This window comes from Malus domestica, chromosome 05 (assembly GCF_042453785.1).
Source record: "Malus domestica chromosome 05, GDT2T_hap1".
NCBI lineage: Eukaryota > Viridiplantae > Streptophyta > Magnoliopsida > Rosales > Rosaceae > Malus > Malus domestica.
The window spans coordinates 16,684,446-16,702,574 of record NC_091665.1 but is presented as its reverse complement, the minus strand read 5'-3'; the positions used below and the strand labels follow the sequence as shown (position 1 = coordinate 16,702,574).

The window sequence follows — 18,129 nt, the reverse complement described above, 5'->3', positions numbered from 1 at the left end:
TAAATAGAACTTGTGACATGGGATTTAAACCAACACCATGCACATAAATATGCCAAAACAGAAAATGCAATGGTTAAGTCCTCATCTTTTGCTTTTTCTTTTTCTTGGTCTGTCACTTCTTTTGTCTTATTCCTTTTATTTTTATTTTTATTTCACAGTTCTGAAGTCATTTTGGTTATTCAGGAAATAATAGTAACAATATATTCCAATTGGTGTTCCTCCTCCGGTGAGTTTCGAAAAAGTCGAAACGGTTCCCATAAGTTTTGGAGTCAAGAGTGTCTGCAACTTATGAGAAGATCAAACCGTTAGATTTAGCTCAAATTTTAGTATGATATGGATAAGAAGATACCAAATAACTTTTTTGAAAAAACAATTTTGATTTGAGCTACTGAAATGGAGTTTTGGTACTCATAAGGTGGCTGTCCAGTTTTCTGCAGAAAATTGGAAACTGGTTTGGTATTTCAGACATCTGCGACGATCGCACCGTTAAAGTTTTCTGAAATTTTGATATGTTGTAGATACTGAGCAAACGAACAACTTTCAAGAAGAAAATATTTCAATCTGAGGTCCGTAAGTTAGCGTTCCAATGCTGTTTACATGGCTGTCAAATTCTCTACGAATTTTGAGTCTGTACTCTTTTGCTTCTACAAATGATGATATACAGTCATACAACAATATATATAGTTGCTTCAAGAAAATCAATTGTACTGATATTTGAAGATGAAATGAAAAAGTTTTCTTATCTGTGAGATTCCAGCTAAAGAAGGTGAACAGGATTTGTGGCGTTGTGCTTTCCACTGATATGAGAGCTTCTCGTGCTGATAACGTGTTGTAAAATCGACAGTGGGTGCAGTGGAATAAATGAAACAAGACACAAAATTTACGAGGTTCCTCTACAGTCAGTGTGACTAGAGTACGTCATCGGGGCAGCAGTGGTGCTTTCATTATAATCTGAAATAATAAGAGTATTAAGATAACTCTCTCTATTATCTCCTTTCCTCTTCCTCTCTTTTCTCTCTTCCTCTGCCTTCCTCTCTTTTCTTTCTTTCTTTTCCTTCCTTTCTCACCCGTAAACCTCACCACCTTTTTTGATGTGTGGGATTGTATTTATAGAAAATGAGAATCGTATGAGGCAAGCTTTGGCAAACATTATTCCCACTTGTAGCTTAGTGGATTAGTGGCAAGTGTGGACACCCATCATATTTACAACATCCCCCAATTTGTTTTCTTTTTTATTTCTTTTTTATGCTTGTTAGTCACCCGATTTGCCATTTTGGGGATTTTAGTTATTAGGTCCTCAATTTAATTAATTTTTCAATTTAGATTTTTGTTGGTTGTGGCAACAGTAAGGATGGTGTGTAAGGTGGGATTGTGCATTTGTGGTGGTGGTAGTGGTTATGGTAGGCTTGGTGACGTTTTTTGAGAGCACGAGTGTGACCTTCTCCTAACAGAAATTGAAGCATCAAAGTCACAATTAGTCAATTAGGTAGTAATTAAATCTAATGTTAAGGGTTCTAAGTAATGGATAATGGAAAGGGACACATAACCAACATAAATCAATTTCCTCCGTTGAGGGCCCACTTTGGAATGTTATGTCGGCGCAATTGGCACATATATGACACCCAAACACGCATTATACATTTGGCATGTACCCTATCACAAACTATTGTGCAGAAAAAGGTTGGATACTAGTGGACCTCAATCTAACCAAATTCGCTACATGCATTATTGCATAACCCCAAGCAAAACCCGAAAGCTTGGACCTCAATTACCAAGGTTTGGCCTATCGTCTAGATATGTTTGATAAACGCTTCTGCTAGGCCATTCTGGGTGTGGACAGAAGTGATTACATGTTCAACTTCAATATCCAAACTCTTGCAATAATCGTCAAACGTTTTCCATGTAAACTTCATGGCATTATCTAGTCTTATAGATTTTATCGGATAATCTAAGTGATATGCCCTCAACTTAATGATCTCGGCAACAAATCTTGCAAATGCAGCATTCCTTGTGGATAATCAACTAAAACCATAAAGTAGAGGAAAGGTCCACATGGCAGTTGCATTGGTCCATAAATATCTCCTTGGATCCTTTCTAAGAAAGTGGTGTGCTCTTTATAGCTATTTTCATAAGATGGCTTCAAGCTTCACATAATGTAATTGACAGGATCACGTATTTCATCTTTACCAATGGATGATGCATGAATTATGGGACACGTCATACTCCCTTTCAGGGTGTCCAATCATGCTAGAGTTGGAAAGTGTTCGAATCAATTGGCTTCAGGCGAATGACTAGGTTTGCCTCGATCTTTTGGATAGTTGTCCTATAGAGACCCAATGAGAGTGCTTTCAACTTCTCTAAGATTAGGTTTTGGTTGCATGAAGTGAAAGTGAGGCAAAGATAAAGAACGCCATTTTCTTCCATTGTTTCACAATGAAATTTGTTCGCTCGGATGTCCTTAAAACTCAACAATGTTCGATCGCAACGGGAAGGATATAAGGCCTCGTTAATGGTAACCAAAGTACCATTGGGCAACATGAGTTGGGTCTTGCCATGCCCCTCCATTAGTTACATAGGGCCACCAATTGTTGTCATCAGGATACAGTAGGCGTGAAATTGAGGAAATAAACGCGGTTACATAAACCAGTGTGTGTTGTTTAACTGCCAAACAATCAACTTCGTGGGACATTCCTATGAAAATTTAAGTTAAGTCACACAACAAGTTTTCCAAGGTAAACTTTATCAGCTTAAACTATTTGAGAATAAAAATTTCAAAAGAAACAAAACAATAACCATAAAGGGCTTAAGAAACCAATAGTTTCCCAAAATGGGCCAATAATCCAAAAGTAAAATAGAGATTATCCAAAAACATTAAGGAAAACTCTAAGTTGGCAACATGCCAATCACATTCATTAGCAGTCATGTTGCTCAATGAAATCTGAAACGACTACAACCGTGTCATTTTACACAGCTTCGGCTTCCAAATTGTCATGCTCAGCAAGTTTGGTTTTTTTTTACGACAGTTGTGATGGAGATCAACAACATCAGTAGAGCACAACAAGTGCTAGCTAGTGATCAGTTCAACCATAGCAAAATTAAAGATTCGGCTTGTTCTTTGGTTTAAGACGATTAACCTTATCGATGATGTTCTAGACTTCTTGCAAGCTTGGGACCCTTGGTTCGAATCTTGCTTGCCTTTCCCCTTGTTATTATTCAAACCTTGGGATAATTAGCCCTTCTCATTGACTCGATTCCTTGTCCTTCCGTTGGAAATATTCGCACTGACTTCAAGCAATGGAACACCATTGTAACAAGTAGGTCGAGAGTTATAGTTTTGCACCAGCAAGTTGTCCTTCTCAACTAGAAAAAAATTGTTGTGAGGTTTGAGAACCTTTAATTGTTCTGCTCTCTATAATATTGTTGTAGCACAATATTCGAGGCACTAAAGATGGAATAGATCTTTTCCAGCAAGTTGAAATCAATGAGTTTTTTACCACAAAACTTCATAATCGACTGGATTCGGCAGACTTCAGAGACATACTTGTCAACAATCTTAAAGTCATGGAAGCAGAGATTATACGAATTGTTTCTTGATTGAGGCAAGAATACAGCTTATGGTGATCAAACAGTCCATTAGGCCTTCCCATAAGGACTTCGGGTCTTCCTCAACCAAAAATTTGGTTTGCAGGGCTTTTGCAATGTGTTTCCGAATGAAGATGAGGGCCCTAGCTTTCGAAGACTCATCAGCTGCATCATCTAGGATTGCTTCTGACAACTTCTTCACCTTGAAGTGTATCTTGACATCTTGGGCCCATTTGAGGTAATTAGTGCCAGAGATATCAAGAGTAGTAAAGTCCAACTTGTTCAATTTTGACATCTTTTCTGCCAGTAAATAGGTGGATTAAAACTTTAAGTTTAATCAAAATAGATGTAAAAACCGGATTAAATGTTTGGTTTGGAAAAAAAAAATTCGGATTTTCATTCGGTGAATATGAGCTTAAGGGTGTGAACTTGGATTAAAGATGTGAACTCATAATGAGGCACATGTTAATGGGTTTAACTGGGCTCGTGTTTTGTTTCTTCTTGACTTGGAAATATTTGTAAAAAGTCAAGTGAGTTTGAAACTCAAAACAAATTAACTCAATTCATGTAGCTTGAATGAATTATTTGGGCTATTCACATAATCGACTAGAATATGAATTTAGTTTTGACTGGAAAGTAAAAAAATTGTGCGTTCAACTGGAATGCGGGTTTTATATTCGACTAAAATATGAGTTGGGCTCTTGACAGAAAAGGCAATTTGGCATTTGACTGGAATGCATGGGGATGCCCTTCTGGCCGTCGGGTTGGGCTTACTTCTGGAAGCCCAATTGCAACAAAGCTGCTAGGATTTTGCGCAATAGAGATTGAGGCATCATTGGAGCCTCCATATGATATAGACATGTTTATCACCAAAAATCACAAACAACTATTTTCGATTTAATATGCATAAGTTTAGATTTAAGGGGGTTCATGGCACCATGGTGATTCTTCTTAACGTGATGGTTTCGCAAAATAGCAAAAAATTAAACGATATGATAAATATAAAAATCACATAAGCAATTAGAAAATATCATAACTTTCATGGGATGTTACGCACAATTATGGGTTGACATGAACTTGAATTTTAATCAATGACCTAACAATTATACCAATTAGGGTGCGTTTGGTACGCAGACGGGACGGGACGGAACGGGACGGGACGGGACGGGACGGAACGAAGGTGTAATTTTTGAAAAAGACATGGGGTATATTTGTCTTAAAATGGTAAAACATTGTGTTCCACAGACGTGGAACAAACCCGTTCCAGGGGGGAGGTGGAACGCAAAAACACCCAAAATCTATCCCGTGGAACAGCCCGTTCCACCCATTTTTGGCGCACCAAACGCGCGACGGAACGCCTCGTCCCGTCCCGTCCCACGTACCAAACGCACCCGTGAACGGACACAAATGTCCAGCAACATATATTATTATTTGTTTGCCAAAGAAGACAAGGGTACTTCTCGAAGTTGTTACAGTTTGAGAGAACGTGGAGTAATGAGTTACGGTAATGATAAAGAATCATACACTTGGTAAGTGTGGATCATGATAGTTTGTCGTAGTAATGTGTTGGCCCTTGCACACAAGTTCAAGCTAGTTTTGGCACGACAATAAAATTCAAATTTTAAAATATGTAAAAGATCGAATGACGAACCTCGTAATCTCTCACTTTAACTTTGTGAGATATTCAGGATGGATGAAGTTGAACATATGACTTTTGAGTGCTGAGGCGAATGTACTTACTACGTATTGAATCTAGTGAGTTATCCAATCCAATTTCTTTGACAACCAACGATTGTTTTATGTTTTTATTTCCACGACTTAGCAGAAGCCATATGAATGAGTAGAGAGTGCGGAGTATTGTATAAGACGACACCATTTCCTTCAGTGTGTTAGAGCACATGAAAAACAAGTACCCATAGTATCATTAACATGATAATAACGAAGAAAGAACACAGATGGGCTAACTGCCGACATTCAGGGGGAGATTACCTTTGCATCTTATAGCAGTTGGTCGAGCTCTAATCGCCATAGGCAGAATAAAACTCGTTCTTGGACGGATTGTGGCAACTGCACAAACCTAGACCAAATCATGAGAGGCTTGCAACAACGAATCTCATTGACTCGTTTCAAGTAGAAGCGGCACAAAGGAACCATTGGTTGCAGGTTTCCATTTGATAATATCAGGCGACTTAATAGAAGGTCACAAAACTTACAACCACATTATCACTGCAATTTAAGGTTAAATTAATCATAGATTACATTACCGGATGAAGGCTATATCATAATCACGTCTTCCAAATTTCGGCTTTGCCTAAAAGTATTCTACATATTACAGCAGACAGTTGAATTTGCCCAAACAGAAATAATAAGCTACAGCTTTTCTGTTTCCTTTGCCACCTTACAAACATAGCTCTGCGATTCTGCCCTCGATTCCCTGAACATCAACCTCATTCTAGTCAGAGATGTAATCTATCAAAGTAGTCGGGCACAAGAAAACTTGAGGGAAAACAGATAGAACATAAACAAGTTTCGACCTTCTTCTCACAAGGCATCGCGAGAAGCAATCCTGCACGTAATAGCATCGGCAAGTGACGATATCCCTAGCTCCACGCTTGTTATCTTATAGTGCTAGAAGAAAAAAAAATAGTTTCGATGATCACTAACTAGAAACACCATCGCAATGGAACTCATTGCCACTATAAAAAGAGACCAACATACATGTATACCTTTTGTATTTGGGCTTGATCTGCTCTCGCTGCTAACTCCTCCAGGTCAATCTCTTTTCCATTGACAAGTTTCTCTACTGCCTTTTGTTCTATCTATTATAACACGAACAATATTAAAATCGGAATGGCTAACAATCTTCTGACATACTGAAGCAATGCAACGCTTGATCTACCAGGCTTTCCATGAGACAGCTATCTTACCTCCTCAGAAGAAGCATTGAAACGAGCGGCAAGCACATAAGTCGAGCTTTCAGAGATGCCACATCTTTTCAAGGACTCTGTGATCTAAGCCACGATCAAAGCTAGGGGTTACATATTTGCAGCAAAAGAAGCAATAGACCATAAAGCAAACTAGTTAATTGGTAGAGAATTACATGCTTGGATCCCGAGTAATTGTAAACAAGCTCAGAATGAAGAGTGCGCGTCGTCAATGACTCTCGGGACTTAGATACGAGCGTCTTATGTGCAGCTGCAAGCAAAGGGAAAACATCCGGGATCTGCTTCCATTGCGGACAATGGCAAACATTAGAGAAACGCAATAACAAGCATCTCAGCAGAAAGAAGTACACAACATTGAAGGCAAAACAAAAGGCGGTTAAAGTACACGGAATCATACAAGTGAAGCATTAAGGAATGCAACTTCCGGGTTTAGTGTCCCTGATTGCATCAAATCAAGAAGCTCCCTGCAGGATAACGACTCTATTAGGCCCTGGCATAGCATCGATAATTCGATATCATATTCAAATTGTTTATGAAAACCGTCATCGATCCCGAAAAAGAAACAAAATTTTCCTACTGGCATTTGGTAACGAAATACCCAATTTTACCCTCAAGCTAAACAAGGTTTTGGTGGGAAAATCCAGGGGAACAAAATTGGGGTTGGAGAATTTTGCATGAGAAAGTAAAAACTTGAGAGAGAGAGTGAGAGAGAGAGTACTTGGAGTTGGTGACTTCAGTGAAGAGAGCAAGAGAGAGGGTGTTCCCATTGACCTGAAACTCCTTCATTGTTGCGTCTTCAAGCTCCGGACTTTCTGCACTGCAAATCTGCAACAAAACAATTGAATTGAAGCTTAAATTTCTTATCTGAATTGAATACAAAAAATCAAAAAGAAAATCAGCAGATGGATTTTTACCAGCAGTTGATATATTTCCTGGCTGCTGCTCTGCCACTTCCTAGGGTTTTAGAGGCACCAGATTTCGATTGAGGACAAACAAAAAAAAAAGAGCAAAACATATGAATAGCGCGCCAGGAAGGGGTCGAACCTTCGACTTTCTGCTTAGGAAACAGACGCTCTATCCACTGAGCTACAGGCGCTTGTTTGTCAATCTATCCACTAAAGTATATTATCACGAATTAATTAAGTATAGTACGCCCATAATTCTTCCTCAGCCAGGCTGGGGCAGAATAACAAAGTACAAGTATTGGTAACATAGCAAAAATGTGTTCCTCGTCATTAATATGTTTGTTCGCGCTAATCGTGGCCTCTCAGGCGAATCGATGATTGTATCTTTGATGCACTTGCTAGTACATTTGAGAATTCTTAATTTGATAGTTGTAAATAACCTCAGACTGTGGAACAAAAGATTATCACGAACCTACGTCAAAGTGTCGACGATGATTCTCAAATATCGTAGATCAGAATATGATACGATAAGATAGAATCCAATAGAAACAAAGACTCAAGAAACATATTATTTACTATTAACGGTCAAAGCGGACCTTTAAATGAAAATTGTTGACCTGGTCAACATTTGTGTGTCTATCTTCAAGCACAGCCTTCCACGTGGCAACCAAAACCAGGCAATCCCCAACCTCCCCCCATTGGCGCCCATTCGTCAATTTTAGCAGGAAGAAAAAAAATTGGCAAACGTTTTGCAAAATTTTGTGTCCTGTGTTATTTTCTGGGTGAAAAGTTTTGCCCGGACAACATGTCCCTCTGCCTCCTCTTCCTCCTATGGCTAGTCTCCATCCCTCTCCTCGCCCACTCTCAACCTAACCCTAGAGGTTGGTACCACACATCCTCCTTTTTTAATGAAACCCTATATTTTCCTCATTAATTTTGGCTTTAGGGTTCTTGCTTGTTCATTATTTTATCCCAAACATAACCAACTCTACCATTTTTGTGATATTGTTGATTGGACAGAATTAGGGTTTTGCTAGGATTAATTGTCTCTATAAACAAGCATAATCCAATTTTTTGTAGGGTTAGAGTTGTTTTGAATTGCAAATGTTTTTTATCATCTCTCTTCACTCACGTTTTTGGACGTAACCAAAACTCAATATTTTCTAAGGTTTTATTTCACTCCCACTTCTGGTAATGCAATTTGATATGTTTTATTTATTACTTCTTCAGTGGTATGTTGGTTTCGTATTATTGAAAATGTGAGTGAAATAAAACCTCCGCAGATTTTAAACACGACTAATTCAACAGATTTTTGTATATGTGGAAAAAAGAGCAGTTGACACTTTTTATCCCACACATTTTATAAAACAAGCACACCCTTACTATACACTTGAAGTACCCAAATTATGAGCTATACATACAAATTAATGTCTTTAAATGCAGGTTACCTCCTAAACTGTGGAGCTGGGCCGACGTCTGAGAGCGTAACAGTAGGGAACCTAAAGTACACCACGGACGAGGGCTTTATATTGGTAGGAAACACCAGCACCATCAAACAGGAAGACCTTGTCCCCATACTCGCCACATTGCGCTATTTCCCCAACAAGTCCGCGCGTAAGTACTGCTACTCTATCCCTGTTATCAAAGGTGGGAAGTACCTCGTGCGCACCACGTACTATTATGGCAATTTTGATGGCGGGAAGGAGCCTCCGGTATTTGATCAGATTGTGGAGGGGACTAAATGGAGTGTGGTTAACACCACGGAGGACTATGCCAATGGGTTGAGCTCGTATTATGAAATTGTGGTGCATGCCAAGTCGAAGACATTTAGTGTGTGCCTTGCGAGGAATAACATGACGGGGTCGGATTCTAGCCCCTTTATCTCGGCTCTTGAGCTGGAGTACTTGGATGATTCAGTGTACAATACCACAGATTTTAGCAAGTATGCACTTAGCACGGTGGTTAGGAGTAGCTTTGGAACGTCTGAAGGTGACATAATTGGGTAGGAACTCGACTCCCTATTTAATTAGTACTCTCCTTTGCTGCATTTTTACGATTTAAGAGCTATGCAATTCGACTATACGTAGTAAACTAGATCTCTTATGGAAGTGTGACTAGGTGTAGGTACGTACTAGTGAGAGAGTTTGGGAGTCACGTTTCACCTTTAATAGAGATAATGCGGCAAAAAAAAGTTATCCGAAAAAATTTCATTGGAATTATATGGTACTTGTGATACTGCTCGTGTCACATTTGCTGATAAAATTGTCTGAAGTTCCAACATTTTCATGGATCGGCGTTGTAGATTACATGTCTAATAATTGTATATAGGCGAGTGATACCTATGTCAGTGACATAATCTACAATGTGATTCATGTATTCATAAGTGACTCACATATCCTACACCAACCTAAGTTTACATGTTGGATTTTGAACTAAGTGGTAGGATATATATATATATATATAAATGAAGAACTAACCAGAAAATTATATACATGCTGAAGAATTTGAACTATCTGATGTTGAATATGTAAAATATGAACTTAGCTTTCCAGATGACAAGTTCAACCGGTTATGGCAACCACAAATGGACCAGAACCCTATTGTGAGATGCAAGGCCAATGTAACTCCCTCCGATTTCTGGAACGTCCCACCAGCAAAAGCATTCCACAATTCTATCACAACAAGTCGAGGGAAGCAATTGCATGTCAAATGGCCATCCTGGCCACTCCCCAGTGCAGCTTACTACATTGCATTATACTTCCAGGACAACCGAAACCCAAGTCCATTTAGTTGGAGAGTCTTCAATGTTTCTATCAACGGCAAGAACTTCTATTCCAATGTCAATGTTACCACCAGGGGTTTGACAGTTTACGCCCCAAAATGGCCTCTATCCGGGCAGACTGAGATTGTCATGACTCCAGGTCAGGGGGTACCTGTCGGGCCTGTCATCAGTGCTGGTGAGATCTTGCAGGTCTTGCCTCTTGGAGGAATGACTCTCCCTAGAGATGGTATCTCATTCAAGCCTAAGATTATTTTTAGGGAAGTCATTGCGCACTCCATTTTTCTCTTCTTGCACTCCTCCCTCCTTTTATAGCCTTAGGATTGAATAAATGAATAAAGAATCAAAGGGCAGAGTGCAGGAGGTGAAACGGGAGTGCGAAAATCGCTAACCCATTTTTATCAAACACTCCATCTTCTCTTGTTGATTTTGACCCTTAATTTTGGTGTTCCTTAGTTATGGCAATGAATGAGTTGAGAAGAAACTTTGACAACCCACCTCCCGATTGGAGTGGCGATCCTTGTCTGCCTGAAGGGAATTCGTGGACTGGTGTTACATGTGATGGCGGGAAGTTTTTTCGAGTAATAACTTTGTGAGTTTCACAAGGATTTATGGCACGACTGAGTATAGATATAATAATATAATTATTAGATGTTTCCTAGATAATGATTAATGCTAGGGGATTTAAATTTGATTCGCAGTCGAATGTTTTCCTATTATGTGAAGGAATCTAACCGGCGCTGGAATATCCGGGTCCCTGGCACCGAACATAGCAAATTTAACTGCACTCCACCATATGTAAGTAACCATGCACTTGTTAGTCGCACTACCAGTGTTCACTGGCTTGCCTTGTCACGATCGCTTCCTAACTTGCGTGTTTAATGGAATGATTTCCTTACAGTTGGCTTGGGGGGAACAAACTTTTAGGCAACATCCCAGAAATGGGCTCATTGAAGGAGTTGCAGAGTTTGTATGTTATATTTAAAGTTCTATCTCATTCTTCATTCTTTTAGATAGCTAAACCTTAACTCTGGTTTTTTGTTGTTATGATAAAGGCATTTGGAGAAAAACCAGCTTGAAGGATCAATTCCTGAATCATTAGGCCGACTTCCAAAAATTCGCGAGATGTGAGTATATGGTCTTCCATCATCAAATAGTTACCCAATAATAAATCATTCAATTTTCGGGACATTCTACGGCAGCAACTAACTACTTTGGTGACCTGCTTTGGTTTTACAGTTTCCTTCAGGATAACAAGCTTGAGGGTGATGTCCCTGAGACGCTGCAGAATACAAAGATAAACATTCAGTAAGAAACAACAACCTTAATCTCTAGTTCTTTCCCCCAAAATGGGTCAATTTCTATGCATTCTATCATCTTCAGAACATATAAGAAGGGACACTTTGGATGCGGTCCCTATCTATCAATATTCTTTGATTGAAACCTTGTTAGTTTTTAGTTTTTTATTGAGGTCCCTGATATTAATGTAATAATGTAAGTTACTATATTTTTTTAATTAAAAATTAAAAATTGAAAATTTTAATTGTTTATATTAATGAGATTTTAAATAAAACCCATAATTTATGGGATTAAAAATAATAAAATTTAAATTATTCTCTCTATTATATTGTGTGTGTATATATATATGTATGGGTACATTAACCAAAATTAACAAAAAAAAGTTATTGTACCAAAACATGGATACATTCTCAAATCAACGAAAAAGAATGTACCCATATAAGTTTAAACATGGATTAAAAAATTTGAATGGATTTTATATTAAAAAAAGGGTACATTTTACATATAACAAATTGATATATTTGAGAATGAGTACATTTAAGATTAAAAAAATTGAAAAATTATATGAATGGGTACATTTAAGATTAAAAAATTGAGAATCTTTTTATATATAAAAAAAAACTAATAGGTACAAACTTAATTTAATTTAATTTTTTATTATTTTGGAAATGTTTGAATTGAAAATTAATTAGAAGTTTAATAGAGGTGTGAGTATTAAACCCTAAATTAATTACTAATTTTTATATTAAAAAAATTATATAATAAACATGTAAATTCATTATCACATTAATGCTAAGGACTTGAATCAAAATTTGAAAACTAATAAGGTGTTAGTCAATGAACAATAAAAACTAGGGACCGGATACTAATTTTTCCTATTTTCTATTCTGCTAAAAGAAAAGGCTATGGTTCTTTTGCAACTTATGGTGGTTAATATTTCAGGTTGAAGAATGAGGTTGACAGTGAACCAGAATCTCCAGTTAACATGTGACTGGGAAGTTTTAGCCGCTGGAATCAGACTACAAGAGTCGAATGACAGGAACGGATCACCATAACGTGGAGAGACGGCAGAGTGAGATGTATGAGCCCCGCTTCAATACTAATGTGGTTGGAGGAAGGTCTTCATGTTTATACATGCATCTAATTTCTCAAAATGTCAGACCATAATTGTAAAACAAACAAACCAAGTGCAGCATATGCGATATGAGTAACATATTCACCACTAACATGTTGAACAGAATTTACTTAATTACTAATGAGAACGTTATGAAAGGCAAAGTGCATAACTATTGATATCCCGATAGCTAGTCTTATTTTGTTCTGTTAAATTACATTGTTTAAAAAAATCGGGGATATGATATTTCATTCCGAAATTTTTTGGATTGAAATTGGAAACACCTATTTCTGATTCGATTCAGCCAAAAGTCGGGCCTTGGAGAGACAACTATGAGAATAATTATCATATGAATTGATGTTAGAGTTGCAAAGGATCTCGGGGGACTCTGTTGGAACACTAAATAAAAGAGCTGCTGTTAAATGTTAATAGAGCCAGGGAATCTACGAACACCCTCTTTCATGTGCAATGACGTCATGTGCATGAAGAGGCATATCGATGGAATAGTAGAATAACAACATTACTATGCATGCTAATCATGTTTGAAAATCATTGGATTCCAAAAGCTTAAGTTCATGCGTGCATCGCGTTGTTAATCATGTCAAATGTAAAGACAAAATCCTTTCACACTTTATCTTGCTGATCAGGCACGATGTCATTATCTTCCGAAAATCAACTAAACAAACAAAGAACTCAAACTTAAGAAAGGTGCAATTTGACTATCATCACAGTAAAACTTGAACAAACGATGCATTAAACATGTAATCTAATAACTCGTTAAGTGATTGGATTAGTATATATAAAGTTTGCAAATAGTTAAAATAAAGCTGTCTAAGACAACTTACAACCAGCTTACCTATTCTATCACATTAAAATCCAGATTCCTTTTTTTTTTTTTTCCCTTGTCATTTGCTATTTTGAAGTTTGAACACAAGTGTTACTCTTCTATAAACCTGCATAATATGAACGCGGAGGCATAGCCAGTCGCTTCATCCTTAATATATCTCTCTATTAGATTTGCTAGGTGTAAGCAGAATGTGAAGAACTAGAGAGAGAATATATATAATGGATTATATATATCTTCGTTTACTATTGAAGAATATATTTCTGTAGTTATTATCTCCATGTGGTAGGTCTAAAGAGCAAGCATATTCTCATATACTTTATTATGTACAATTTATTGTTCTTTACTAATATTTGTACTTGTACTATATATCTAGTCTAACAATATTTTTTCACTTATGAGTGAGGTCTCAGGTTCGACTTACATAAATGGTAATGACGTATTATTATATAATGTGTTGAATTCGATTCCTACTTAGTGGCTAGCCCATTGTGCAGCTTAACTCAATCCCCTCCTCTCATCCTCTTAATTTATTTAAGTGTATAAACACAATGAATTAAATGCAACTAAAACTAACAATGACCATGATAAAATACAAAGTTAATTAGAAATTACATAATTTAGTAAATAGCAATTAAAAAAATATAATATTCAATCGAAATAAGTTTGAAATATTTCGAAAAATTTAGTTGGAATATTAGTAATTTTTCTTAATCTCTATATGCATTCAAATTTCTATTTAATCTTTTCAAAAAAAATTTCAATTTCAGATCGAAATTTTTAATGGCAAATATGGAAATTCCAATCCAACGAGCTCTCATTTTTTTTTTCTTTTCTTGGGCTATATCGTTTAGGTTAACCACATTTTGCACTCTCTATGTTTGTTGTGATTTTTAAAATAGGCCATGAAGTTTCAATTTCCTTACATTGGCGCCTTAGATTTTGGGCAAGTCTTCATACAACCCTTGTTTTTGTGATCTTTTCATCATTCATATGAATTGAGAGTTCATCACTTGTTACCATAATTGTCGAGTTTTTTGATAGATATGAATGAAAAAATAGTTTTCAAAGAGAATGAAATGTTCTAATTATCCTTATGTATGATGAAATATGATAGATTCATTGCTCTACATCTTCGTAATTGCACAGAGAATGGTTTAATAGAATGCTAACAACATTTTCATTAACCGTTCAACTTCTATTACAATGCACTACTTGTAGTAACTACCAAATAACTACCTCTAACAACCGATGACCAATTCATATCCATTGTACACTTGTCACAAATAGATGATGTTAGCTGGCATTTAACAATACCCCCCCTGCTTGAAACACAAGTTGTACCCTCTCAACAAAACAAACAACAATAAACAACAACAAAAATTGCAGTGCAAAACTATTGACAAGTAATACAACTAAGAGAAAATTTATGCAGCACAGAACAACATTACAATTACAAATGCACCACTTCTGGAAACTTGAGCTTTAGATCCTAGTACAATTTCTCAATGGCATCCTCCTTCGAATGATTCTGCCATTGGACTAGCACCTCGATAATTGCAGTATTGTTCTTCTTAATCATTCTATGGTCTAAAATTGCCATTGGGACATCCTACACAATTCCAGAATATGTGATGAGGCAAGATATATGAAAGATATGATGCATTTTAAAATGCTCAAGCAGCTGTAATTTGTAAGCTACAAATCCCACCTTAGACAAAATTTGGAATAGGCCATAAAATCTTGGTTGAAGTTTGTGGAATGGATGAAGCTAATGACATGTGCTGGTATATAACTAATCTCAAGTAAACCCGGTCACCAGCATTCAATACTCTTTCAGACATGTGCTTATCAGATTGTACCTTCATCCTGCACTGAGCCTTTTTTAAATTGCTGTTAAGTATTGCCATAACTTTATCTTTGTCCTTTAAAGATTGATCCACCCATTTTCATATGCATGAACTGTTGGTGGATCTTGACCATACATAATCTCAAAAGATGTCATCTTTGTTGCAAAATGAAAATTGGTATTATAAGACCATTTAGCCCATGAAAGCCAAAGAGCCAATTTCTTGGGTTGCAAGTTACAAAAATATCTCAATTATGCCTCAAGACACCTGTTTAATACTTCTACTTGACCATCTGATTGTGGGTGATAACCAAAACTATAACAAAGAGAAGAGCCCTAAAAGTGAAAGAATTCCTTCCAAATTTTGCTTAAGAAAACTAGATCCTTATCACTTCTTATTGACTTAGGCATGCCGTGTAATTTGAAGATGTTGTCAACAAAAAGTTGAGCAACCATAGATTCAAAATAGGGATGACTCAAAGCAATAAAGTGGGCATATTTAGATAGTCTATCAACCACCACCCAAATCATAGTCTTACCCTTGCAAGAAGGAAGATTTACAATGAAATTCATGGATATATCAGTCCAAATTTTGGTTGGTATAGGAAAATGTTGCAACAATCTTGGAGGAGCTAGTGTCTCATACTTGTTTTGTTGACAGGTAGGACAACACGCAACCAAATTTTTAACAAATTTTTTCATCCCTTCCCAATAAAAGCACTTAGAAATTCTTTTATATGTCTTCAAGAAACCTTCATGGCCTACTGTAGGAGTAGCATGATGTTATGTGAAGATCTTATCTCTCCAAGTACTAGTAAGACTTAGTATAATTCTATTTTTATACGTAAAAAGTCCATTATCAACCTGGAACTTCAAATTGAAAACAGTGAGATTATTGTCATCAACAACCAAAATTTTAAGGATTTTTTAAATTACCCTAAGATCATTCTCTAATCCCTTATGAGATCATCCATCCACTCTGAGTAAAGATATGAAATACCATGAAGTTCCAACTCTTGTATAGATTGCAGAGAAGAGTTATTGCACCCTTGCTTAAACTAGATGTCATAGTCAAATCCTAGAAGTTTAGTCACCCATTTCTATTGAAAGGGAGTGTGTGCTTTTCCTTGAAGAAAATACTTCAGATTGTGATGATCAGTTTGAATAATGAAGTGGTTGCCAACTAAGTATGACTGCCACTTATGAATGGCATGAAGAATTGCTAATATTTCCCTCTCATAAGCTGACAACACCTGATTTCTTGGACAAAGGGTCTTGCTAATGAAAGCAATTGGTTTACCCTTTTGCTGGAGTACTGCACTAATACCATGACCAGAAGCATCAGTCTCAATTACAAATGGTTTACTACAATCTGGTAATGCAAGCACTTATGGAGATAACATTGCCTCTTTCAAAGTAAGCAAAGCTTCGATAGCTGCTGAAGACCACTTAAACCATCTTTTTTAGTCAAAGCAGTCAATGGACTACTTATCTTACCTTAATACTTTCACAAAATTTGGTATAGGCCATTTTGCAATTGATTCCAACTTGGTAGGATTTGCAGAAACTCCTTGTTTAGATACAATGTGACCTAAATATTCCACTTGAGATTTGCTAAATATACACATAGATTGCTTGACAAACAAACTATGCTCATTTAATGTATCAAATACCACTCTAAGATGATCTAAATGCAACTGCCATGTAGAGCTATAGACCAAGATGTCATCAAAGAAAACTAAAATAAATTTTCTTAAATGTGGTCTAAAATTAGGATTGGTGATACAAAAGGTTTCAAACCATTTTGTGAATTGGATATAAAGCTTATCAAAATCCCAAAGTATAGGCCCCAAGGTTCTAAGCCATTGCACTCCCAATACAACATCACACCCTCCAAAAGAAATGACATATAAATCTGAGTTACAAGTGAATTTCTGGATGGTAATAGGGGCTTGAGCTAATGTACCTTGAGTAGCTACTTTCTCACCATCAGCTATATTGACATTAAAAACATGACATTTATCTAAAAAACCTTTCAACCTCTTGACTAATCCCACATCTATGAAATTGTGAGAGCTTTCTAAATCAATTAAAATAGTCACATGACAGTTCTTAAAGTAACCAGAAACCTTCATGGTTTGAATTGTTGGAGGTGCAAGCAGTAATCTCTGGTTCTTCATTTTCCATGTCATCAGTTTCACAAAACTCAAATTCTTGCACATCAATCAAAAGAAGTTGCTTCCTTTCACAAGTATGCATTTTTACAAATCTTTCTTTACAATGAAAACATAGGCCATTTTTTCTACAATGATCTACTTCTTCAAGAGTTACTTGCCTAATATTAGGAGGTTTAGGACGATTTTTACTCACAACATTAGTATTCAAGTTTTGTAGAGGAGATCAAAAATTTGATTGCAAAAATGGAGGTTTAGATTTCACCTTAAGATCTATGAGTTTTGCATCAATTTGATGAGCAAAAGTTGTAGCTTCAAGAACATTTTTGGGTTTCACTAACTTTACATCATGTCGTAATTTAGCTTTTATCCTCCAATGAAACACGATTTTAGTAATGCAAGATTGATATCTTTTGTTCGATTAGCTAATCTTCTTAAATCGATCACATAATCCTTGAGAGTTCCTAACTGCTTCAACTTTACCAGATTCTCAGCTGAATCTTCAAGTCCAAATGGTTTCACATAACGACCCGTGCCCCCATCACATCCTGGGCTCGACTCCGCCGTAATACGATATTTTCCACTTTGGGCCCCGACCACGCCCTCACAGTTTTGTTTCTGGAAACTCACATGAGCAG

The 18,129-nt window shown here is 36.8% G+C and overlaps 2 protein-coding genes and 1 non-coding gene across 3 annotated transcripts; 1 reads left to right on the top strand and 2 right to left on the bottom strand.

Annotated features, from left to right (window-relative positions):
• Positions 1-5,752: 5,752 nt before the first annotated feature.
• On the bottom strand, positions 5,753-7,598 carry LOC103436498 (uncharacterized). The gene is made up of 8 exons (XM_008374933.4): positions 7,442-7,598; positions 7,246-7,352; positions 6,925-6,991; positions 6,683-6,805; positions 6,510-6,593; positions 6,309-6,401; positions 6,117-6,210; positions 5,753-6,016 (listed from the first exon to the last, which is right to left on the bottom strand). Exons 2-7 carry the CDS (start codon positions 7,311-7,313, stop codon positions 6,124-6,126), a joined length of 522 nt encoding a protein of 173 aa, XP_008373155.1. The 5' UTR covers positions 7,314-7,352; positions 7,442-7,598; the 3' UTR covers positions 5,753-6,016; positions 6,117-6,123.
• Positions 7,551-7,623, bottom strand: TRNAR-CCU (transfer RNA arginine (anticodon CCU)). Its single transcript has one exon. It is a non-coding gene; the product is annotated as a tRNA-Arg (tRNA).
• Positions 7,624-8,134: 511 nt separating this feature from the next.
• LOC103436499 (putative leucine-rich repeat receptor-like serine/threonine-protein kinase At2g14440) lies at positions 8,135-12,809 on the top strand. The gene is made up of 9 exons (XM_008374934.4): positions 8,135-8,313; positions 8,876-9,434; positions 9,977-10,440; positions 10,668-10,803; positions 10,938-11,009; positions 11,113-11,181; positions 11,267-11,338; positions 11,451-11,519; positions 12,453-12,809. The coding sequence occupies exons 1-9, from the start codon at positions 8,238-8,240 to the stop codon at positions 12,499-12,501; spliced, it is 1,566 nt and encodes a 521-aa protein (XP_008373156.1). The 5' UTR covers positions 8,135-8,237; the 3' UTR covers positions 12,502-12,809.
• The last annotated feature ends 5,320 nt before the right edge of the window (positions 12,810-18,129 follow it).